Source organism: Abrus precatorius, unplaced genomic scaffold (assembly GCF_003935025.1).
Source record: "Abrus precatorius isolate BTA unplaced genomic scaffold, Abrus_2018 Scaffold7, whole genome shotgun sequence".
Classification (NCBI taxonomy): Eukaryota; Viridiplantae; Streptophyta; class Magnoliopsida; order Fabales; family Fabaceae; genus Abrus; species Abrus precatorius.
Genome location: NW_020874417.1, coordinates 6,729,118 through 6,754,350, shown reverse-complemented (window position 1 = coordinate 6,754,350; position 25,233 = coordinate 6,729,118). Strand labels below are relative to the sequence as shown.

Below are 25,233 nucleotides of genomic sequence, written 5' to 3'. Positions count from 1 at the left end.
TTATATATTTTATTATATCTGCCATAACTCGCTATGGCAGCCACCATAACTTTATGGTAGTTTTTTTGGTTTCTGCCATGAACTGTCATTCGCCATTGATAACATTAGTAGTGAGAGCCCTTTTTAATTCTTCAAACTCTTGCAAAGCTTATGAACCCCAATCAAATCCCTCCTTCTTGGTCAGTTCTGTTGGAGGTCTGGTTAACCTCCCATATCCCTTAATGAACTTCAATAATCTATGTTCAATCTTAAAAGTCCCCTTACTCCTTTAACATTGGGAAGAATTGCCCATTCCACTACACTTTTCACCTTGTTTGGATCAATTCCTACTCTAACACCCAAAATGACATACCCAAAAGACTAAATCTGTTGTCTTCCAAATAAATACTTTTCTTATTAGTCACAAAGTAAATTTCCTTCAACCTCTAGTGTACTTGATAAAGGGGTAACAAGTGTGTACGCCAATCCTTACTATACACTAGGATATCATCCGAAATACTCAGCAATATAACTAATTCTCTCCCTTCTGCTTTTCTTTTTCCCTATGAAAATAAATTTTCTAGATATTGGGTTATAGTCATTTAGTGGAGAATAAACAATTAGTGTGGTAGTTAAAACACTGCAATGTCAAACCATATAAAAATTATTATGCCCTTACTGTATGAATTAATACACAAAATATGGATATTAGGATTATTAGGTTTATAAACAATTATTGTGATTTTGGGATTTTTAGGTTTTTTTGGGGTTATTACTTCTTGGAAGTATTTAATAAAATTGTTTCAGGGTTATAGTCATTTAGGATTACAGATTACTGGGATATCAAGTGAGATGGCTATTAAGATTTCTTAATACTAAGTTTTGCATATTTAAGCCTTGAATTTGAGATGAAGCAAGTACATTGTTCTGTTTCTCTCTACATGATCTATTTCCTTTCCTTATTTTACTTTAATTCCCTTCCCCTTCTGCCTACGTTCTTCCTGTCTATTTCACACACCTAGCTTTACTTAACAGTGTTGGCAGGTTAGGCAACATAGATACATATGAAGTAGTTACCTCACCCAAATATGTGGTCAACTGTGATCCATAGACAACTTAATATATATAGATAGACAGATAATGGCCTTAAAATTTGCACACACGAAAAAAAAAAGGGAAAGAGGAGAGAAAGAATATATGTTATCTAACCTGCTCATACAAATGCTCAATTTGCTGAGCTTGTTGCAAAACATGTGTAGACATGGGGTGATTTAGTGTAGACATTTCCACCATCTTAGTTTCAGTTTCTTGAACTGTATCTAGAAGACTAGACAATTCCATCTAACAGAAAAGAAACAATAGCAAAGGGTTACATGTGAGAATCTAAAAGTCTTCAATTAAACAAATGGCACAGAAAATGACAGAATAAGTCCTGCACAAACTCATAAGGGAACCAATTTTTATCACTTGAAGGGCACGCGTTTCATCATCCAAGAGTTGTTGGACCCTTAGAGGCTCACTGTGTAATTCATCAGGTTCTTTGAGCTCCAATTCATCTGATTTAGAGGTTTCTACAGAATCTTTTCTAGTCACACGGTTAAGTTTTCTACACGGTATTGCTCTATTAGTAGCATCCTGGAAGCGTACAGCTTTAAGCTGATCAAACTGTGCTGTCACTGAATGGAGTCTTTCACTTAAAATTAAAACCTATAAAAGTAGGCAAGTAAACATTAGCATATGAAAAAGTAAATTACAAGGAGTATATTGATTAATGGAAATCCCATGGTTGGATTAGGCAACTTCAATTTCCAAGAAATATTTAAGAGAACCTAAATTCTTTGTTTGAAAATAATGGAATAAGTGTTGTTTGAGTTTCTGAATGTCTACACTATCATTGTTAGAAATGACAACGTCACCTACATATATTACTAAGTAGATATGGTATAGGATGATGAGTGAAGGAAGAAGACAAAATGATCTACCTCATAGCAAGTCATGTCATATTGTTGTAAGATGATAAGTCTGTAATTAGGCCTTTTTTTACAGCTCATATATTCATATTTGACATTTATTTTATTTGAGTTTTATACTAATTTATATATTAATTGTGCAGTTTGGTATAAAGAGGCCACAAGTGGATTTTGGGTGCATTCTGGGCCCAAATTGATGGAAGATTAGAGTTTCGCAGCAGTTAGTATGCCCAAACTCATTCAATAAGTACGGGGTGCTTCGAGCCCATGTACGACCATGCTCATCTGCGGGAAGCCCAATTATGAAGAGTTTTTAAGATTTTCAAATCCTATAAAAGGGAAGATCTCAAGCATTGTAAAAAGACTATTTTTGACATATAGTCTTTGGCTTTCAGATACACGTGTCATCTCGTCTCTCTTGCACGGGATCCTTAGCACATGCTTGGCGAAACTTGGAGCTTCAAGCGACCGTATTTGAAGACCGAGAACACATCTCATATTCTAGTTTGCTATTTCTTTTGATTATGGCTTTGTTTATGATTGTTTTAATTCTTTTCTTTAGCATGAGTAACTAAGTCCATAGTTAGGGCTATGAGAATTATTGTTCATGAATTTATGAAATTTTGATGTTTGAATCTAAATTTGATTTCCATTTTGTGATTAGATTTTATCCTATTGTGCTTCTTTTTTAATCCAAATTAATTATATCGTCAGACGATCGTACTTTAGTTAATTAATAGATCTATAGGGTAAAACGAGACAAAGGATTAGGTGGACCAAACCAATCTTTATTTTCTAATCGTTATTAAATTAAAAAGTTCGTAGGCTCCTAAAGTTTTCTTAAATTAATGTCTTGCATGACCATTGAGGATGTTAATTTAGAGAAAAGAATATTAATATTGCATGACTATTGGATATTAATAGTATTCGTATGAATGATTGGTAATTATAAGGAAATTGAATTTAGAGTTAAACAGAAAAATAACATAAAGGATTGAATGAGAAAACCCATATGCCCTAGGTTCCTCTCTGATAAGTTTAACCAAGACATGCATTGTATTCCTTACTCTTAGTTTTATAATTGATTTTATAAATTCTTGTTTTTAATTAATCTTGTATCTTTGAAGCTTAAACAATTAAATTAGAAAATTCTTAGTAATTGAAAATTAATCTTTGTGAGACGATATTTCGGGAACTTAATTTAAGAACCCTTCATTACTTTTTGTGGGTACACTTGCCCTCCGAACATAAGACATGAACTAAAGTAGTTGAACCAAGCACGTGAAGATTGCTGAAGTAGATGCTTCGTGTGTAATGAAGCCAAGACGCTAATCTATATAAACTTCTTGTAACTCTTCGTGAAGAAAAGTATTCTTGATATCTAATTGATGAAGGAGTCATTGATAAATGGTAGCAAGAGCTAAAAAGATACAAACAAAAGCAATCATGCCATGGAAGAGAAAGTATCTCCATATTCAAGACCAAATATGTGAGTGTTGCCCTTGACCACTAATCTTGCTTTTAAACGATCTACCTTTCCATCATGTCCAATGTTGACATATATCCACTGGCATCCAACAGTAGTCTTACCTGGAGGGAGGGAAACTAAATCTCAAGTGCCATTAGAATGTAAGGCGATAGTTTTATCCACCCTTACTTGTCTCCATCCTAGATCAGACAAGACCCATTTGTATTCTGAGGTATAGACATAGAATCCGAAGAGGAAACAAAAGCAGAACAAGAAAGAGATATGCAATTATAATTCAAGTGACAAACATAAATAGGATTAGGATTATGAGAGGACATCTTTACTCGAAGCAAGGAGTTGTTCAGGAGATAGAAACATAGAAACGGTTGAAGTAGTAGATGAATTTGGAGGATTAAGCTTCAATTGTTGTAACTTAGAATTTGTGCGATTCCTCCTATGGTAGGATAGAAGAGGAGGAGGAGTAGAGAGAATGGGAGCTGGAACAGATTGAGGAAAAGAGAAAAAAAAAAAAAAAAAAACTCGAGGGAATGGAGTCCAAATGGTCAACAGTAACAAAAAGAGGGGAGAAGAAGGGATGACTCTCAAAGAACCTGAGGTCTGCAAAAACAAGGTAGCAATGGAGGTTAGAAGAAGTGTTTGAATATTGTTGTCTCTTGTCTGACCCAAAGGTCTAAATTATACAAGTGGACAAGGATCTATATTAATTGTAAAATATTTTGATAATAAATGTAATCTTGTTATTATGTTCTTAATTACTGTATTAAACATAATTATGATATTATGCTCCTAATTACTGAATCTACATATCAACAATAGCAATGTGATGTCTGCTACAACTTATAACCTTGGTCTCAGATCCTCTATTGCAGTTATTTTTATCAGCAAAGAAGTATTATTGAAAGGGAGCACAAGGGGTTCTCCAATCCTCTATACAAGAGCAATTATCCAATACTACTATTGCATTATTTAACCAAAATGTTTAAAACTTTAATTTCCATGCCAACCATTGATGAAAGGGAAAAGTGCAAAGATTAACATATTATCTAAAAAAGATATTACCCGTGTTCTGTCTGATGCTGCATATCAGAAGTACTGCAGACAAGTTCGATGGGGTCCATTTTATTGAAGTTGGTAATCTACTAAAGGCTACAGCACTCTAGGATTTAGGACAGACTTAGAATGAAATGCATCCATTTAGTGGTTATGTAAATTAGCCTCCTATTACATTAGCAAATGCTGATTGCACATTTTGCCCTACTTAATTTCCTCTGCTATAATTTATCTGACTGTGTTTCTTTCATGAACGTTGTCAGGGATGAACAATACTTGACATTGGGAAGATGCATGGATTCTCCACGGTTGATGGTTTTGTGGAGATAAGTGACTGTCTGGCAGAGATGATTAAATACCTGGCTAACGAACCGTCTGTTGGTCTTTTCTTTATCCAACAGCACACTCAAAATGCAGTGCCGAATATCATCAAACTAAATAACGATGTTATTGAGAAGTCTCATGAAACAGCATTGCACACAGAAGATTTGGAGGACTCTGTCACAGTAGTGAGATCAATGAATGAGTCTGGATTTCCCATAGCTGATGAGATGATTGGAGACATAAAAAAAATCCTTGGAAACCATGACATCAAAGCAACCGAAAAAAGGGTAATTCATCGGTCGGCATCAAATTTTCAGACTGAGAGTAGTAGATCATGGGGCAAATCAGCAGTATATGCCCAGGAGGGTAGTGAAAAAATGAGTAACTATTTTTCAAGTGTTTTTAAGTTCTCAAAACAGAAGACCAACAATTCCAAGTGGCCACAACTTGATTCTGCGGTATCAGTAAATTCCAAGACTGAGATGCCACAGCCATACTGTAATGTGCCGCCGTCGGACCCATCAGCAAACACTGCTACATCTTCACAGGGAATGGAAGCGGACAAACAACAGCCACAGTCAAGCCAAGTTGAAGATGAATCTCAACTTGAACTAAGTGATACTAGTGATATTGGGAATAAGTTATTGTCAGTATCAGAAAAATATGATGACTTCAAAGCTAGCAAACAAGCTGAGCTGGAGGAGTGGCTTGAAGGAACAAGCAATCATGAGGATAATTGCCTACCTGGTGATGAGAAAAGGCTTTAGTTTTTTTTGCTAACGCTTAGATACAATGCTTCACCCTGTATATAATTTTAATATCCAATTAATTTTTTCTAGCTAACTATTATAAAGTGAGATATTTTGTAGTGCTGTCAATTGTACTTTGGATAACTATGAAACCGTCTGGAGTTGACAAGATTCAGCAATCCGTCCGCGTGGAATGATAAAACTTCGATTTTTCCTTTGTAAAATGTGATTATACAATTATATGTGCTTTTTCTGGTTTAAATTATTTTTAAGTCAATCAAGTTTTATTATTAAATTAAGTAAATTTAGTTTCTTTGTCAATTTTTCCACTTGAAAGCTTTAAATTATCATTTTTATACTCAAAATCTTTACAAAATGAATTAAATAAATTGTACTATACTTTTTTATGTTTTAATTACCATCTATCAAAATATCATCTTTAATTGAAATAAACTTGTAGCGTAATTCAAGTTCACCAATATTTTAATAGAAAAAAAATGAGGGATTTAAGTTAAAAATTAATAGAACAATTAAATTTGTTTAATTTTAAAAATAAGATTTAATCAATTAAAAAAAATTTAAGAGATTAAAATTGTTTATAATGTAAATTAAAGAGACTAAAAAAAAAATCAAACGCTAATATTCTAGATTGTGAAAGTAACTTCCTCTCAAGTACCTACAATTTTTTCCTAGTTATTATTGTTTTGTTTTTGTAATAGCTTTGAGGATAACTTACTATAAATTTTATATCATATGATAATATATTATAATTATTAAAATTGTCTTAACAAAACAATTTAAAATATTATATACATGATCATATTTATAGAACAGAATTGTGAAATAAACAAAGACAATAATATTAAAATAAATGCAAGAAAAATTGTAAATTATAATAATATAACTATTTTTGTATGAAGGATGTCTTTTAGTTGATGACTACTGTTTTTTAATCTTTTTGAGACAATAATATTATTGGAATACGTAAAATCTTTTCTAACAAATTATTTTCCATACAATAATATAATATAAGTGTTAATAAAAGTAATTGTTAACTGTGGCAATGAGAATTAAATTTAAAATTTTGTTTAAATATGAGTAAAAAAAAGTGTAATAATAAAGAAATAAAGTAATACATAATTCAGAAGTGTTTCACGATTATTTTTTATTTTTATTTGAGAGTTAATTTTTAAAAAGAAAAAGTTTATCTGACAATAACTATTACTTAAAAAAATTTAAATTAAAAATCAACCTTTATTATTATTTTTCCTTTACCATCCATTTGAAGTCTTTTTTTTCTTTTCTAGCGCACTTGCAAATCGAAGGCTTGTGGATTGACGTGGTATCCAAGTAATAGATAAGGGGACAGTCCCAAAACCTCTTTTCACCCGCTGTCAGGTGCGCTGTTTATTTTCCAATTCCTTTCTCGCTGCTTTGCATTCCTCATTTTCATTGTTTTCTGTTCATTTTCATGTCTCTTTCGATCTTGTTAAACTTCTCCCTCATTAGGGTTTTCACCTCAGAAGTAGCTATATTTGCCTCGCCAATCTCGACTTCTAAATTCTAACTACAAATCGTTCTGTCTTCACATTTGGTTTTTGAATTCTCTCTTCCATTCAGAGTTTGAATTAATGAAAATTCCAGTAAATGTTATATCCCTGTAAAAGAAAAAAATTATTACTCTAGGTTAGAGATATTGGATTCTGTTTGGAAAGAATCAATAGAATAAAAGAGTTCGGGCAATATTAGGATTTTTGAAGATTTTTTTATTTAAATATTATAAACTTAAAAACAAATTCTTAATATATAATTTTTTTTAAAAATTATTTTCCTGTCTGAGTGTGTCAGTCTACATGGCACTAGTTTTGCCAATGCAGTTGACAAAAATATTAAATTTTTATTTAATTTTTAAATAAATTTCGTCACAAAAATGCGAAATAATTAGATTGTGATATGTGTTAATATTTACAAATTTTGCAATATAATCGGTGAAATTAAATACTAATTTCACCATACACAGTGCGAAACTCTCATGTGATACGTGTCACAATCTGAGTGAGTTTTACCATAAAAATTGCACAACTTACAAGAATTTGACACCTGTCACAATTTTAGGCTATTACGAGAATTTATCTTTATTAATTTTAATAACATAATCAAACCAAATTTGATTTAGATTTATATACAAATCATTACTACATTTAAAATAAAGATCAAATTACTAACATTCCGTAAAAAAATATTTTTTTTATTTAAATATAAATTCAAATTACATCTTAATTTAATAAATTTAAATCACTAACATAATTTTAATACCAATTATGATTACATTAAAAATTTAAAAAAATAGTAACATAATACAAAAAAATATTTTTTATATTTATATACAAATTACTATTAAATTTTTCTTATATTACATTAATATTTTTAAATTTAATATATTTTAGAAATTTTAAAAAACAAATATTACAATTATTAACCATAAATATTTTATTATATTAAACATATATTAAGAATTTGTTTTGATGTTTATAATATTTAAATAAAAAAGTATGTGGTTGAAAGGAAGGTTAATCAAATAATTTTCCACCAAAATCTCGAGTTTTTCATTGAGTTAAAATTCAAAAGAAAAGTGTGTGCGCCCCTATATATATTTGGAAGAAACTTGTACAATTTGGGAAGGGATTTTGATTGATCAAAAAGAAGAATTTACTTCAACTGATATGCCTTAGACTTGGCCATACATATATATATATATATATATATATATATATATATATATATATATATATATATATATATATATATATATTAACAGTTTAGGAAAAAATAATTTAAAAATATGTGCCGATGAGATTTGAAACAAAAAAATTAAAATTAAAATTTAAAAAATCTTCATATATATATATATATATATATATATATTAAATTAATAACTTACGAAAGAAGAAAAAAGTATGATAAAAAAAATACATATATTAAAAACTGAACACTCAGAATTATAATATAAAATTTATTATTTAGATCCTATTGTTGAAAGGCAAATTGATTAGTGGGGTTTTTTTCCCCCTAACCCATATGGGTCAGGGTTAGGACGTGTCTGATCTGGTCTGGCTATTTGATAACTCTACTGTTTTTCAGTTGCTCAAATGTGTAGACATCAAGGTGATTGGTTGGTTTTCTGGATTTTGTGATCATTTTGCTTGCCAATGATCTCATGTGCCCAGACATTTTAGTTGCTAGAATTCGATGTTAGTGTTACACAATCCCTGCGAGACATTTATTTATTAACATTCAGCACACGATTGAGGTTTACACAATGTGGTATGGTGCATTTCCTAAACGTTACTTTGCTGATGCTTTGATGCAGAAATTCTTTGGTAAAACATGTGTAGTCGATTACCTTAGGAAGCATTCTAAAAATGCAAGTACCTGCAGAGCACTGGAGTCCGTAAGCAGTATGAATACATTAATGGGGAAGCCAACTAAGTTTTTTCTTTGTACTGCACTTAGTTCTAGTGCAAAAACCATGAATTGGCATTTGGGTATTCAAATACATGCTTATATGATTCGATCTGGATATGAAGATAATTTGTTCCTTAGTAGTGCACTTGTTGATTTCTATGCAAAATGTTTCGTTATTGTGGATGCAAAGAAGGTATTTAGTGGCATGAAAGTACATGATCAGGTGTCATGGACTTCACTTATTGCCGGATTCTCAATGAATGGACAAGGAAGAGATGCCTTCTTGTTGTTCAAAGAGATGTTATGCACCCCAATTAAGCCTAATTGTTTTACCTTTGCTAGTGTCATTAGTGCCTGTGTGGGGCATAATGGGACACTTAAAAATTGTTCAAGTCTTCATGGTCATGTCATCAAAAGGGGATTTGATACTAACAATTTTGTGGTCAGCTCATTAGTTGATTGTTATGCAAATTGGGAACAAATTAATGATTCTGTATTATTATTTGATGAAACTAGTGAGAAGGATGCTGTTGTATACAATTCTATGATCTCTGGATATTCTCAAAATTTGTACGGTGAAGATGCACTGAAACTATTTGTAGAAATGAGGAAAAAGAATCTGAGTCCTACTGATCATACTTTATGTACAGTGTTAAATGCTTGCAGCATCCTTGCATTGCTCTTCCAAGGAAGACAAATACACTGTTGTTATTAAAATGGGTTCTGAAAGGAACGTGTTTGTGGCCAGTGCTTTGATTGATATGTATTCAAAGGTTGGCGATATTGATGAGGCCCGATGTGTGTTAGATCAGACTTCTAGGAAGAATAATGTGTTGTGGACATCGATGATCATGGGCTATGCACAATGTGGGAGAGGTTCAGAAGCTTTGGAACTTTTTGATTGTTTATTGACCAAGAAAGAGTTAAGTCCTGATAATATCTGCTTTACTGCTGTCTTAACAGCTTGTAATCATGCAGGATTTCTTGACAAAGGGGTGGAATACTTTAATAAAATGAGAACAAGTTTTGGCTTGTCTCCTGATATAGATCAATATGCTTGCTTGATTGATCTTTATGCTAGAAATGGAAATCTAAGAAAGGCAAGGGATCTAATGGAAGAAATGCCTTATGATCCGAATAATGTTATATGGAGTTCCTTCTTGAGTTCTTGTAAGATTTATGGAGATATAGAACTTGGGAGGGAGGCTGCTGATCAGCTCATTAAGATGGAACCGTGTAATGCAGCACCATATTTAACACTAGCACATATCTATGCCAGAAAAGGTTTATGGAATGAAGTAGCTGAAGTCAGAAGGCTTACGCAACAAAGGAGAATAAGAACATTTGTAGGATGGAGTTGGGGTTAGATAAGCAGATTCATGTCTTTGCAGTTGATGATGTAACTCATCAACAATCAAATGAAATTTACATTAAGTTTGACAAGATGTTTTAGAGAATTTAGAAGCATCATCTTATTTAACAAAGGATAGCTACATTTCAAGCATAGATTTACTTGCTTCAAATATGTATATCCCAATTTACAATGAAAGACTTGGATACTTATGAGCCGTTAATCATTGCACACTGAACTACAATACCAGGTGGAATTTCACTTTGTGAAAAATTACCTACTTCCAACTCCTTTTTGTGTACCTGTGAAATTTCACAAATCTCAAATACTTGTTCAATCTGTTGTTTTACTTCTACTGTCAAAGGTGGTTGTACACATGCATTAATGTTCCAAACAGTGTGAACACTTAATTTTGTACAGTTCTACTTCTATTTAAACTAAAATTTAAAATAATATATATACATAATAAAATAATAAATATAAATAATAAGAATAAAATAAATATAATAATAAAAACGAAAACAAGAATGAAAACAAAGAAAAAAAAAATTGCTTGAGTGAATTTTGAGTGGCTCAAACTAATTTTCATTTGTTTGCATTTTAAATTTTGTTTAAGTGTGTTTTATTTTTCTTAAGCAAATTTTATCTTGTTTAAGTAATTATATATTTACTCTTTTTTGGTTAAACGGATTTTTACATGTGTAAAAGAATTTGATCTCTTGAGGGAAGTATTGACAAATTCTTTTTTCTCCACTCTTATCGACATTTATACATATACACCAAAAATCTTTTCTCACTAGCATTCTTGAGAATTACCTTGATCTTCGCTGGCCATCACACATTCTTCTTGGTTACTAAGCTAATGGAGTTTGGGTTCATTTTTTTTTTTCCCGCTTCACTTGGTTCATATTTCTGGTTGGTGGTTTATAATTTTCTTTTATTTTTCTGTTTGAAGTTTCTTTCCCATATTTAGTGTGTATATTACATCGTGATTTTTTTAATATAATTGATCCATTTAAGAATCATTGAAAGCCATTGTTTCTCTTCATTATCTTGGTAGGAGTATGTGAACCATTACCATAAATAAATAAAAAATGGACAAGGAGAAAAGTGGCAAATGAATTTTGATTTTAAATTTTCTCTCTTTCATCTCTGTTATCTTAACATCATAGATAGTAGTATTCTACTCTCCTTCCTTTTATGATTTTCCTTTTTGAAAATGGAACATAATTGATTTAGATTTTCCTTTTTGGGACCTATTAAGCTTGCATTTAGTAGTTTATATGGCTTAGGTTTACTAAGATAAAATCACAAATAGTTTCTTGATTAACAAATTAGATTTGAATTATAGATATATTTTTTAAAAAGTATGCTATATTTCTTTTATTTTTGGTATACAGTAAATATAAAATTCAACTTAACTTAAGGGATTGAATTTGAAATTATTTTTGTAATTCAAATCCAATTTAGTCATACTTATCATCAACAATAATAATAAGTAAAAAGAATAATTAAACATTAATTTGTATATGACATACTAGATTTTTTCGTTGAGTAATAAATTTTGAAATTATATTCCATTAAGTACAATAAATCTACTTATTTCTCACAAAAATAATTTTGAAACAAAATTTAAAACTTAGTCAATTATCTTTGCAAAAACAATGTATAAATTATTTTTATGATTTGTGTATTAAAAGTTAAATACGTAAACTTTTCTCATAAAATATAAATGATTATAAATTATAAACTCTTATGTTTTTATTTTTAAAATAAAATGGACAAATAATTTGTTTCAATCTTTTTTTTATAGAATATGTTTTAATCTTTATTCATATAACAATTTATAATAATAATAATAATACATTATTTTATCATTCGTAAAGAGTAATAGTTTAAGTACATTATATAATATCTTGTACATTTGAATTATTGTACATTTTATTTTATTTTTAAAAATTAAATATTTTCTTACCTCTTCCTACTTAAAATTAAAATTAAAATTCACAAAATGATATATAAATTATTCTATTATTTACATGTTATATAGTTATAAATTTTTTTTTTAAATTCATATAAATTAAAAGATGAAATTTTATATTTTATATTTTATTTTAAAAAAATTAAAGACATAAAAATACCTTTCTCCAAATTATTTTAGTACCTTTAAATAGTTTATTTTAATTCTAATATTTCTTTTTTAAAAAGGTTTTACTTTTAATTTTTCTTACAACCTTTTAATAAGATTTTTATTTTTAGTTTTGCACCTTAAAAAAGTTTTCTTTTAGAATTTTGTAGTTTTGTATTTTTCCATTGCACTGAGAAATACTAAGAGTATGAATCAAAATTTATTAAATTTAATTATTTTTAAATTTTTTTATTTTCTCTTTAGTTTTAGAATGTGTTAAGATATAAAATATTTTACAAAACTCTTATATTTTTTAAATAAATAATCTTACAAAATTGTTTGTTAAAACAAATCAACACTTGAAGATTGCAATAAAATCCAGTATGTGTAAACAAAGTTTAAAGTTAATTACAATTTCAATGGTTAATCCTTCACTTTAATATAGTATATAGGTGGAGGAAAATGAAGGGAAAAGAATACATTTTTATAAATTTTTTATGTTTTGTTGAATATTTTGAAAGAAAAGGAAGAAGAGTAAATATTTTTATAAATTCTTGTAATTGATGAGGTATACGAGGGATAACATTCAATCAAAGTAGCACCAATTAGATCTCTGGAACAGCCACATCATCCAATAAAATCATAAGAAAGACAAAGAAATAATAGAGAAATCGGGTAGTAACAAAGCAACTATGTGCATGCTGAGTTGGCGAATATCAACCAAATTGTTTTAACTGAGGGGAGATTTAAATTTTATTGAGAATCTTTGGAATTTTCAAAACAAATGAATAAATATTTTCAAAAATCAAAACCAGTAATAGATGTAGCAATGCTGAGTGAAATTATATGATATTAAATTCATAATAATAAGATTTGAAGACCTACAATTTCTTGCATTGATCAATTTATAAATATTCAAGAACTAGCTTTCATAATAGATAAAGCTTTGAAGATTTTAGTTTTATATTTTCTTGTTTTATTTCCACATCTCAAATATTCATATATATGTAAGGATACAATCAATAGCAACAAGATCAGTTAAGAGTATTTAATTTTGTTAGAGTTCAACATTTTATTCAGTGAGAGAAATGACCTTTAATAAATTATTTTAAGTGATTAATTGATTATTTGAACTTAATCAATTATTTTTAACTAGTAATTAATTATTTTGATTCACAAAAATATTCAAGAATTGATATACGAACAAGTAATCAAGAACCAATTAGTAAACTATTTTCTTATAAACTACTATTCCAATTCTATTTATAGAAAATAACTAATTTTTTATGTAAATTATAACAAACTCATTTTCAAATGTATTAATTGGAAAAAAATTTATACTCTTATTTGTTCTAAAATTTATATTAACAAAGTATTCACTCATTATCCATATAAATAAATACATTCATTCATTTAATGCATAAAACACCAATTTAACCATTTATGACTATTAGTATTTTTAAAATATGCTATAAATTTACAATATATAATTATTTTTTATTAGTCTTAATAAATTTATTATTTATTTTTTTATAAAAAAATATTGAAAGTATTAAATGCTATAATAGAATACATGTTTAACATTTTAAAACTTTTAATCTATGTTAACACATTCTCTACCATTTTTTTATTCGCTAAAATTTATTATTAAATACAAAAATTATATAAATATTAATTTTTTTCACTCTTAAATTAATATTTGTCTTTCATACTTTAATAATTTTTAATAAATTTTAAACAATGATAAAGAGTATATTGCAAACATTCTTCTACCTACTAAATCAACTATAACTAACTTTATAGCCATCTGAAATGGTTGATTTTACGTTTTAAGAGCCAAAACAATAATTATTTAAAGAGTCTGCATCACTCCCTATTAAAGAAACGAACTAAGATTTTATCGAGATTACTCCCTTGAAGCTTGATCTCGTCTTTATCAAAATTCATACTGAGATCATTTTCTTCTACAGAGAACGCCTCAAGAACTAAACTTTATGCATAAAGTCAACGCTTAATCCCATGAAAGCCGAATGGCACCCAACATTTGTGCACTAAAAAGAAGTTTAAAAAAAAAAAAAAAAAAGACTCATACAGGAGAAAATTGAGGAGCATGACTTTCCGATCGTAGAGTAAGTTACAGATTGTGGTTTCATTTCCTAATAAATCATTCAATAAGCACAAATGAGAATACAAAATATTACAAGAACAGATTTTCTTTCCCCTTTGCTGCCTTAAAAGGTGGCACTGAACCTTAAAAGGGGCAATGGCCAGTCTCAAATCTAAATTTGCAGGAGACGTGGGCATAATGAGACCTCTGGTCAGGAAACCCATGCACAAGTTCATCTCTTCGGTAGCAGGCATATCCATCTATTCAAGGCATATCAGGTATAGACCAAGGCAATGTCAACATTCTGATTGGTGTTGAATCTGTTGATTTAGAATAGATATAATACATGCTAGTTTGCTGCATCAAAGCACGATCAGCACTCAAGGTATTTTGCAAGACCCCATCTTCAATTTATTGAACAATTGCGCTGAGGATGATCCATCCAAATGCTATAAATTGGTACCTTACCCAAAGACATCTACCACAATGTTATGTATGAAACTTTGGCAAACAGCTGGTACCCATATTGTTAAAGAATGTCGAGGAAAATGATAGATGTGTATCATGAATGGGCCAACATTGTCAAGATCTTAGATTTAATTAGAAGATTATCTACTACCACTTTCAAATGTATTTCTTACAAATTACCCTGTGTATGAGGCTCTCGCCTAGTGAGGTTTGGGGGTTGTAGAGAGGCTTATCCTTGCAAGTAGCGAGGCTTTTCTAGGATTTCAACCCTGGGCCACAAGGCAGCAATCTTACCATGGTACCAAGGCTCACCCTCGCACTTCTTACTAATTACCATTTACTAGAAAAATGTTAAGAGAAATATTGTGGATAAATTACTGAGGATACAGAGAATGACACCTGATGATCAGAGAAAAGCACTAAGGGAGAACAAGTTGAATGGCATCTTAGTCTCTCTGCAATATGAAAATTTAGTCTATTAAAAATTAAAATAATAAATCTGAAATTTCCAATAGGATAGTAGAATGCTGGACTACTAGCTTCACTTCTTAATGAATATAATACCAGAAATATATAATCCAAGAAAAAAATATCAAGATTCAGGGTTGTTAGGTATGTCTCACCTACTAGGTGAAGGAAGGCTATTCATCCATTCATGAATTTGACAAGTCATTTTGATTGTTCCCTAGAAATATTTAGAAAGTTAGTATTTCATTAGGACAAACTACATAACCAAAAAAACATGTTAGTTAAGTTTAAGTTATACAATGGCATTTGGTTAAATTTAAATAAGGGTGCTAGGGATACCCTTATTTTATTCATTTGATTAGATAAAGAAAATGTAACTGTGTTTAGAAGTCAGGTGCAACAAGGGGGAGGGTAAGATACCCTCCAAACAGCAAACAGCAAACAGAAAAGGAAAAATAAAAAATGTCAAGAATGCAAAATCATAAAGGTACCCTTATAGGGAAAAAATATTAAATGTAAATAAATCCTTGGCAGCAGAAGAGTAAGAAAATCAAAGAGAAGAGTCTGCATGTGCACGCATGTGTCTGCATAAAGATGAGAAGGTACACGACTAGTAATTCTAGAACAGATATGGAAGAAGAACTAGTATGGAAAGTAGCTGACTAGTGAGATATTACAGACTGGTCAATTTTAACAAAATAGTTGCAAATCCATACATATAAGAAAATAGCCCGTTACCAACTGTCCATGTTTCTAGTAAATTGTCCCATCTGTAGAGCGCTCGTTGGGGGGTGGGTGTGTGTGTGTGGGGGGGGGGGGGGGGGGCGACACCCAACCCATCCGAGGTCCTTAGTCTAATATTTTAATTATATAGCAAACAAGTAGAGTAAGCAGGGAAAGGAATTATTCTGCTTGATCACATAAGACGATTACCCTGTCATCTGGGTAAAGTCTCATAATATTTGATAAGAGGATAGTTTGGGGAAAGACAACAATAAAATAACAAAAATCTGGATTCTTTGACATCCAGGTTCAGGTTCTGACCATATACATAAAAATCCAACAAAAATAGATGACATATCTCTATGATGGGAATTGATCTCCCATCTTAAACATGTTAAACTGAAAAAATCCAAGTTATTAAAGTCAGCAGCATACTAATCTAGGTGTTTCTGAAAAAAGCATTTCATAACAAAGGAAACCCTCAAAACTAAGTTACCTACAAGAAGTACTAGAACTTAAAACAACCTATCATACAATCCATGCAGGCAGCTCCAAAGAATGTACATTTTGAGAGGGAATACTGAATATAAAAATATTTTTTTCCTTGTAAAATAATTACCTGAAACAGGCACATCAGGAAGCCCTTGATCTGTCATCTGTATCTCTTCTGATACTTTTTTGGCACTCCCCACATTTGTGCTAGTATGAACTACAGACCCATTGCTTTTCCTCCCCACTTTTGCCCTTCTGAATTGACCAATATAGAATAGTTACAATTTCATAACAAATACAATTCGGATATTTGAGATGAGGAGACAATATAACATATATCAAGAAATTCAGCCCAAACCTGATTAACTTGCGCTTCATTATGCCAGCTTTCAGCTTTGATACTCCTTTTATAAACCAAGAAAAATGTTATTTATATTGGTCATTATGCATACACAGAGGAGAACAAATAAAAAGAAAGAGACGCAAAGAAACAACAAATTTAAGGGGCCTATTTGATTTGTGACAACGTTTTCCATTTTCATTCTGTTTTCATAAATAAGTGCAAAAATGCCTCATTATTTTCACTTTATTTCCTGTTTCCAAAGAGTTGTAAAAATGATGAAAACAACATTTTATTGTGTATAGCAGCCACCTGATTTAAGAGCCAAAGAGGTTGAAATGGGCTTCGGATTGCCCCTCTCAGCTTTAATAGAAGCAATGACAGAATCAGCACCCAGTCCCAATCCTTTTCTTCCCACCAGTTTCACTCCTAGCTTTTCACAAAGGTAATTCAATCTCATTTCATCGCCACCTCTTACCTCCCTTAGGTCAAGAACTTGTTGTCTTGACAGTAAAGTGTAAACATGAAGCTGCTGCTGTTGATTAAAATGTGACTGAAGCTGCTGAAAAAGTAATTTGTTTGAGTGCAGTTGTTGGTCTTGTTTTGCAACTTCATGACACTTCTTTCTAGGCTCACTAAATGTTACCCTCAAGATTGCTGGTGACTTGGGGTCTGCATTCTTTCAAGCAAAAATGACAGAGAAACTCCCAAATTCTATATCAGGTTCTCTAAATAAATCTGCAAGAACGGAAGCACAAGAATGAGCATTTGAAGGGGTCTTATCGACTTTCATCTTCAGTGATCGATTATTAGCATAGTGGGCCATATTTGCAGCTTCTCTTAGACCACTTAGAAAAGCCCCGTGCATGGTAGCAGGATAGCGCCTAGTGGTTGCTTCCCCAGCAAAGAAAAGTCTACTATCTCCCACACTTTCTGCTAAAATGTCATAATCATCACCTGAAGCTCCAACTGCAACATTAGAGTAAGAACCAAAGCAGAAGGGATCACTACCCTATCTAGTACAAACAGTTTGAATAGGTTCAGGAACATTGATTCCTTTTGGTACATAGATACCTGCAGACAGATAAAGCACTTTGCTTCATAAATATTTCCTAAATAAAATAATAATCAAATTTAAGAAATTTATTAGACTGAAATTCAGCAACCAAAACTTGTTCAGAAGTATTACTGCTGAATTATAATGGGCAACTGATATAACTTGTATTTGGTTCAGCTTATTTTAGAAAAATAATTACTTGTTTTGTCAATTTCCCAAGAGAGGTTTTGAAAATAAGCAAACAAAATTAATCTCAACCAAACGTATACTTACTTTACATATATTCTGAATAAACTCATAGCCCAAGACACATGTTGGGGAATTGAGGAAAACATGCAAACTATTTGATATAAAGACATGCAAATCTTATCTTGTAACTTTTATTTTTTTTATTTTGTAGGAACATTATTATATCATAATTGTATTAGCTGATTATGATGGGAAAGAAAATATCAAGGTTTTCGATTTCATATAAAGATTACCCTTGAGAATTAGAATAACACGTTGTGACCTCGTCTGTAGGGGGCATGCTCTCAAACTTATGTGCAGCTTCCCCTCCTACTAAAGCAATCAGCAAGGGACCGCCAGCAACTGTAGCATAGCTATAGAACAAAAAGAATTCCCCACGGCGACTTGGATCATCAGAAAGATGTCCAAATGTGTCAAGATCCATCTCCCAGAACACATGAGGAAAAAGCATAGCAACCTTATTCAGTAGACCAAAACCCAATCTTTTTATTCCATCAAGCTTTCGTTGAGGCAACTCTGGTGTAAATTTGATAGACCCTTTCTTTAAGACACCTAGTGGAACCGTACACAATGCCATATCACCCTCAAATACCTGACTTCCTGCAATGACCTGCACTCCATCACTACTGTACCTAATCGTATGCACAGTTTTCTCATACAAGATAGACACATTCTCAGCCAAAGCTTGAACCAGCTTTCCATTCCCTTCAGGCAAAAAGCAATGATCCCCTCCCATATCATAAGGATCATCTTGGTCCCAAAATGCAAGCGAAAGATTCGATAGTAAACCCGCATTCGCATATTCCAAATTTGCAAGATGCCAATTGAACAAGTTTATCTCCTCATCAGTCACAGCATCCTTATACACTTGCCTAAATGTTTCCAGCGCAGCACCAAGTGACACATCAACAGAGACCTCCCCCATCAACTGCCTAGGGCAAGCAGTTGGTTAAAAGCAGATTCCACCTTCACATCCATATCAGGATCAACTGGCTTTCCATCTACACAATAAAGCGGACACCGATCCTTCACCTTATGAAGCAGATCACCTAACTGCCGAGCCACAATCCCAAGGGGATTTCCCAAGGTACCTGTCAAAACACTCCCACCTAAATCCGCCGCGGCGCACACCCTATTCCCTCCCTCCATCTTCTTTGTGTAAACCCGTCCACCGGCTCGTTTCCTCCCTTCCAAAACCGTCACCTTAAACCCGAACCTCATCAGCTGCCGCGCCGCAGCCAACCCAGCAAGGCCAGCACCGATAACAATCACCCCTGGCTTACTTGACTCCACCAAAATCTTTTCCTTAATGGAAGGAGCAACTCCAAAATTGATATACCCATGTGAGACAAGATAATTATACGCAGAGTCCAAAAGGGCATGGTAATGTTGAGGTATATAATCAACAAACATTTTCTTACTGACCCAATTGGACACATTCTCACGCCATTTCGCAATAATGTGGTTCCTAATGATAGTGCAATTCACCTGTTCGAGCCCTCCAATGACGGGGAGAACCCCGGCTTCGATTTCCTCCTCCGTCAGCGAATCCGCCTGAAAACCAGCCGTAAGAGCAATCAACTCTTCTGTTTTGGGTTCCTTGTTGATCACGATGATCTCGTCGGCGATGTCGGGTACAGATGACGAAGGGTTTCTGGATGAAGAAGAAGATGGATCGTTGTAGTTAGCGTTGAAAGAAGCATTGAGAGAGAGAGGAACGCGAAACGACGTCGGATTGCGTTGGGACCTGCCGCGCCTCCTCTTCTTAGGGACAGACAAAGAGAGATAGTGACTCAAGGCAGGGTTAGGATTAGGGTTTTGGAGCAAATTTGGGATCGAATCGGAGTTGGTGTCCAAAAAACCATTAGGGTTAGGGCTTTGCAGAGGAGGCAATGAGGAAGAAAATTGGGGTGGGGGATCCATCACGCTGTCATTTGAATTCGATTACAATGAAACTAGTTTTGTGAGTTATCAATCACTCATTAGAATTCAGTATCTCCCTCGCTCATCAGCTATACTCCGCCGCTACCGCCGCCGTTTACTGCTACTTGGCAATTTTCTGTAGGTGGTGGTCATGCTTCCGCCGGGATATTTTAAGATTTTTATTTTTAAAAACATATATACATATATTATATTGTTAAAAAGTTTAAAAAAATAATCACTTAAAATCGATATAAATTAAAAAAATTATTCATTTTATGTATTGAATAATATCTTAAAACATGCTTAATATTATATTTTTAAGGTTAAAATTTTATTTGAATATATTTTAAACATAATAATAATAATTAAAACTTCAAACCGCCATTGCCTATATTTAAATATTAAGTTAATAAATTATTGTTAGAAAGTAAATTATTAGTTAAATTGATAGATAAAAAATATTAAAATTAAAAATATATCATGTAAATTAAACTTGAATTGACAGTTGTTTATTGATTCTTTCTTATATATAAGTATAAATTTTGTGGTTGCATTTATAATATATATATTTTAAACATTTTAACACTTTTCTGAAGTTTCAAGTTAGATGGAGCAGCGTTAGTAATATAAATTTTATGTTTTAAATTTTTGAGATCAATAAAAATAATTAAATCACTTATATTTTTTTATAAATATAAATTTTATTTTAAAAATATTTATAATATTAAATATTATAATTAATAATTTATATAATTAATTATATTAATAAAAGAAGAGCGTAAAAGAAATTTAACAATTAATACTTCTTGAATCTATCATTTATTTCTTATAATAAAGATAAAAAAAATATTTTATTTTATTTCTTATAAAAAGAACATGAAAGAGTAATTTGCATCTCAACTAAAAAATATATGCATAGAAAATTCTATATAACTATACTTGATGTCAAGTAAATGTAACGTTATTAATATTAAATAAATACTCAATTTTACTCGATTATTAGATTATTAGTTTAATTGGTCACATAATGATCAAACTAGTTAAATTGTATAATAATAAGGTAGATAAATAAAATCTTTATCTTTTCATTGTTTTATTAAAATTTTTATTTTGATCAAACTTATATTATTAGCACATGTTTTGGTTTTTATTATTTTTGAAATTCAAGTTTTTTTTAGGTTATCCAAGAATAAAATTATTTAATTTTTTATTTACTTAAGTCAATTGAAATTTTTGTGTTAAATTTGTCTTTAAAATTCAAAATAATATTTTTTATATATTTTTAAATCATTCATAGAGCAATTTAATTTTATCTTTAAATTAAATTGTTTTTAGTAGTATATTCTTTTTATTAGTTAATTTTATAAATTTTATTGTTAGATATTTTGAATGTAAATTAGATTTGTAAAGAAAAATAGTTGTATTAATTAAAAGTTAATTAATTTAGCGTAGCTTTTTATTTTATTTTATGAAATAATATATATATATATATATATATATATATATTTTATTTTATTTTTATTGTATGGTACGTGAAATTAGATCAAAATAAAATTCACATTCTTTATTATTCTATTGTATTCTAACTTAATACCTTAAGGTTTATCACTCTTATCGATCCATTGTACAATCCTTAATCAATTGATCATGTTTTAAACCTTTTCATATGTAGTATCAAAAAAATTAGATGATGAAAACTTTCTATTTTGGAAGCGTCAAGTTCTTGCATAATCAAATATTGCTAGCTTTTCAAAAGCATCTTACAGAAAATGGACTACCTCAAAGGTTCTTATCAGAAAAGATCATGTAGTTGACAAAGATTGGGAATAATTTCAAAATTGGGAGCAATATGATTCATTTCTCATGTCTTGGATATTGACATCCATAACAAAAACTTTTACTACTAGAATGGTTGGGTGTGATTATTCCTATTAGATTTTGAGCAAGTTAGAAATTTTTTTGCATATCAAACAAGAGTAAAATATATCAATTGTAGTGTTAATTCAAGAGCATAAAGAAACAAAGACTAACATTTGAATATTTGTTGCAAATAAAGAAAGTCTTAGATACACTTGCAGTAATTAGAGCTTTACTCACAAATGCCCAACACATCAATGCTATATTATTTGGATCAGAGGTAGGGTAAGATTCATTTGATGTCTTAGTTACATTTCAGACAGATCCTTACACCATTGATGAAATAGAAGCTCTCTTGATAGCTCAAGAAGAGCACACTGAGAAAAAAATGAATGTTGAGCTTTCTTTCTCTATTTCAGCAAATTTTGCACAAAGTCAAAACAATATAAGCAATTTTAATCTTAGAAAAGGTTACAATAATGGTAAAAATGAAAGATTCAACAATTCAAATTTCAAATGTGGTCAATCAAACAAAGGTGAAATAGTAGGTCAAAACTTAAGAGGAGTAAGATCAAATAATTGGTCTAAACCTTATTGTCAACTCAATGAAAAATTAGGGCATATTGCATGGAATTGTTATCAAAGGTTTAATGAGAATCTACCACATTTCTATACTGATCAAAATAATCAAACTTTCTCTTATTTGAATACATCATCTCATTAATAAGCATTAGCCTCAACCACAAACATTAAAAAACACACCTACCTCAATAATAGATCCTACATGGTATCTAGATTTAGGTTCCTTAAATCACATGACATCTAAAGTGTCTAAGCTACACAATTAAGGTTCCATACAATGGTTAAGAATTTGTACAATTTGGTAATAGTGCAAGTATTCCTATAAAACATGTTGATAGTTCTAAAATTGTTTTTGAAAATTCTTTCTCTCCTTTGATTCTAAACAATTACTCCATGTTCTTGGAGTTTGGAAAATTTTAAGTGTCTCACAATTTTGCAAAGACAAGAAAGTTTATTTTGAATTTTTCTCTAACCATTGTTGTGTTACATCTCCCAACACTAAACATATTTTGCTGTAAGGAACACTTAAGAATGGACTATATGTCTTTCATAATCTTCTATCAACTACGTTGAGTCACAATTTATATTCAAACAATATGTCCTTAACCTTTTATTCAACCAAGAATATAAATTTTGATCTTTGGCATGTTAGATTAGCTCATGCAATCTAGAATACTGTGAAACATATATTATAAAAATATAATATTTTAGTTAACAATGATAAAGAAGAAATTATTTGTAAATCTTCTTGTTTTTCTAAGTCACATCTGTAACGCCCCAAATTTCACGAATTAATTAGCAACTCTTGGATTAGAACGTCTCGCTGTCTCTGACTTTCTAGTATTAGAAGGAGTAGATGGAAATTAAAATTTTTAGAATAGTGATTTATTTTAGAGTTGGAATTTTAGGGAAAATTGCGTGCAATACTTGGTTTTAGGATCATCCAGGACTAATTTACTCTGCAGTACTGTCTAAAGTGTCCACTGATAATTCTGTCCAGAAAATATATTTTCGTTCTATTTGAATTATTCAAAATAATAATAATAATAATTAATTAATGAATATATTTGTCATAATTATCTTTCTTGAAAAGCGTGAGATTTGGTAATTATTACTTTGGATTTTCAATGATTACTTAGCCGTCATAATTTTGCACGGAACTTCACGAGATCTAGTAATCATTCCCTTGAAGATCCCAAAAATCTAGTTCGGCCACTAAGATTGCATGCAATGGATCTTGTTCCCTAATTCCTAGACCAAGTCACTTCGGAAACTTCTTGTCTTGTCTCACAAATTCCAACATGATTTCTTTGAAATTGCCACCATGTCAAATGTCTTTTCAAATGTCAACCAAGTCACGTCAAATTCCTCGTCGGCCAATTATTTTGCATGCATGCTATCCAAAGCTTTAAACCTTGATACTTTGTGTCAATTCTTGGAACTTGCATCACCAAAAACCGTGTACATGCAGCCTAGACCATTCCATGCAGCTTGCTTATCAAAATGCACTAAGTGTTACTTGCAAGCCTTTCTAAAATTCACCTTTTCATGCACAAAAAACCGTAAGCCCCTTTTCATGCAACAATCCTTTTACTCTAATTGGCCAATTTCAAGATTGGAAGCTTTAGAATCTTGTCCAAGGAGCCTAGGACCGTGAATCCATTCCCTTGGCCATTTCATTTTCACTTTTCATACAAAAGAGGACACTTGGTCCGAATTGGCATTTTTGCTGCACCGAACCAAGAAACTATCTCACACTTTCTCTTGAAACCCTTCCATTTTCTCATTCTCTTCATCCTCTCTCCAAACCGAGACCTGCCCTTCCCAAAAATCTCATATTCTCTCAACTTTTCAAGGCCAAAACCAAGAGACTCCAAGCACTCACCTTGTTCCTTGCTTGCTTTCTTCAAACTAAGACCACAACACCAAAGAGGTAAGCCGTTTCTCATCTTTACTTCCTTGATTTAGAGGAGCCTAACACCATAGCACCTTCCTCCACCTTCCTTTCTAATTTTCGTGTTGAAGGAACCCACTTTAGAGGGAGAACTTGAAGAATCTTGCCACTGTTTTTCGGTCCAGCAAGCTTCCCTTGAAGATCAACCATTTCCAGCCCTTCTCTCTTCAATCTCACGTCCAAAAATCAAAGGCAAGGGGGAGTTCTCACCTTGCTTGATCTTGCATGTTGCGATTTGATGTTCTTGCTTGTTTTTCCTTGATAAACTCTTGCATTTTGAATTGCATGTGCAAGTGACTTGAATCTGATTTTTGCATGTTGAATCCCTTCAAAGAATGTGTTATCTTCCCATTTACATGTCTCGGCCAGCCCCTAGAAAAAAAAAAGAGTGGACTTTTTCTCAATCAAATTGATTCACAAAAAGGTTGAGACTTTGAAGTGTGCATGTTGATTTCTTTGTCTTTCCTTGACTGTTTTTGCTTGTTCGTCCTTAGAAAAATCTATAAAT

At 31.2% G+C, this 25,233-nt stretch overlaps 4 protein-coding genes and 1 pseudogene across 4 annotated transcripts; 3 read left to right on the top strand and 2 right to left on the bottom strand.

Annotated features, from left to right (window-relative positions):
• Positions 1-228: 228 nt before the first annotated feature.
• On the bottom strand, positions 229-1,976 carry LOC113871386 (syntaxin-81-like). The gene is made up of 5 exons (XM_027508479.1): positions 1,962-1,976; positions 1,447-1,686; positions 1,189-1,320; positions 998-1,077; positions 229-331 (listed from the first exon to the last, which is right to left on the bottom strand). Exons 1-5 carry the CDS (start codon positions 1,974-1,976, stop codon positions 229-231), a joined length of 570 nt encoding a protein of 189 aa, XP_027364280.1.
• On the top strand, positions 751-5,627 carry LOC113873321. The gene has a single exon (XM_027511388.1). The coding sequence runs from the start codon at positions 4,779-4,781 to the stop codon at positions 5,577-5,579; it is 801 nt and encodes a 266-aa protein (XP_027367189.1). The 5' UTR covers positions 751-4,778; the 3' UTR covers positions 5,580-5,627.
• A 1,263-nt stretch (positions 5,628-6,890) lies between these two features.
• On the top strand, positions 6,891-10,597 carry LOC113873544 (pentatricopeptide repeat-containing protein At2g37320-like). Its single transcript, XM_027511698.1, has 2 exons — positions 6,891-6,959; positions 9,543-10,597. Exon 2 carries the CDS (start codon positions 9,683-9,685, stop codon positions 10,391-10,393), a length of 711 nt encoding a protein of 236 aa, XP_027367499.1. The 5' UTR covers positions 6,891-6,959; positions 9,543-9,682; the 3' UTR covers positions 10,394-10,597.
• On the top strand, positions 8,881-9,682 carry LOC113871385 (putative pentatricopeptide repeat-containing protein At3g23330). The gene is made up of 2 exons (XM_027508478.1): positions 8,881-9,624; positions 9,677-9,682. The coding sequence occupies exons 1-2, from the start codon at positions 8,881-8,883 to the stop codon at positions 9,680-9,682; spliced, it is 750 nt and encodes a 249-aa protein (XP_027364279.1).
• Positions 10,598-15,365: 4,768 nt separating the features above from the next.
• Positions 15,366-20,382, bottom strand: LOC113872107 (annotated as a pseudogene).
• Positions 20,383-25,233: the final 4,851 nt, after the last annotated feature.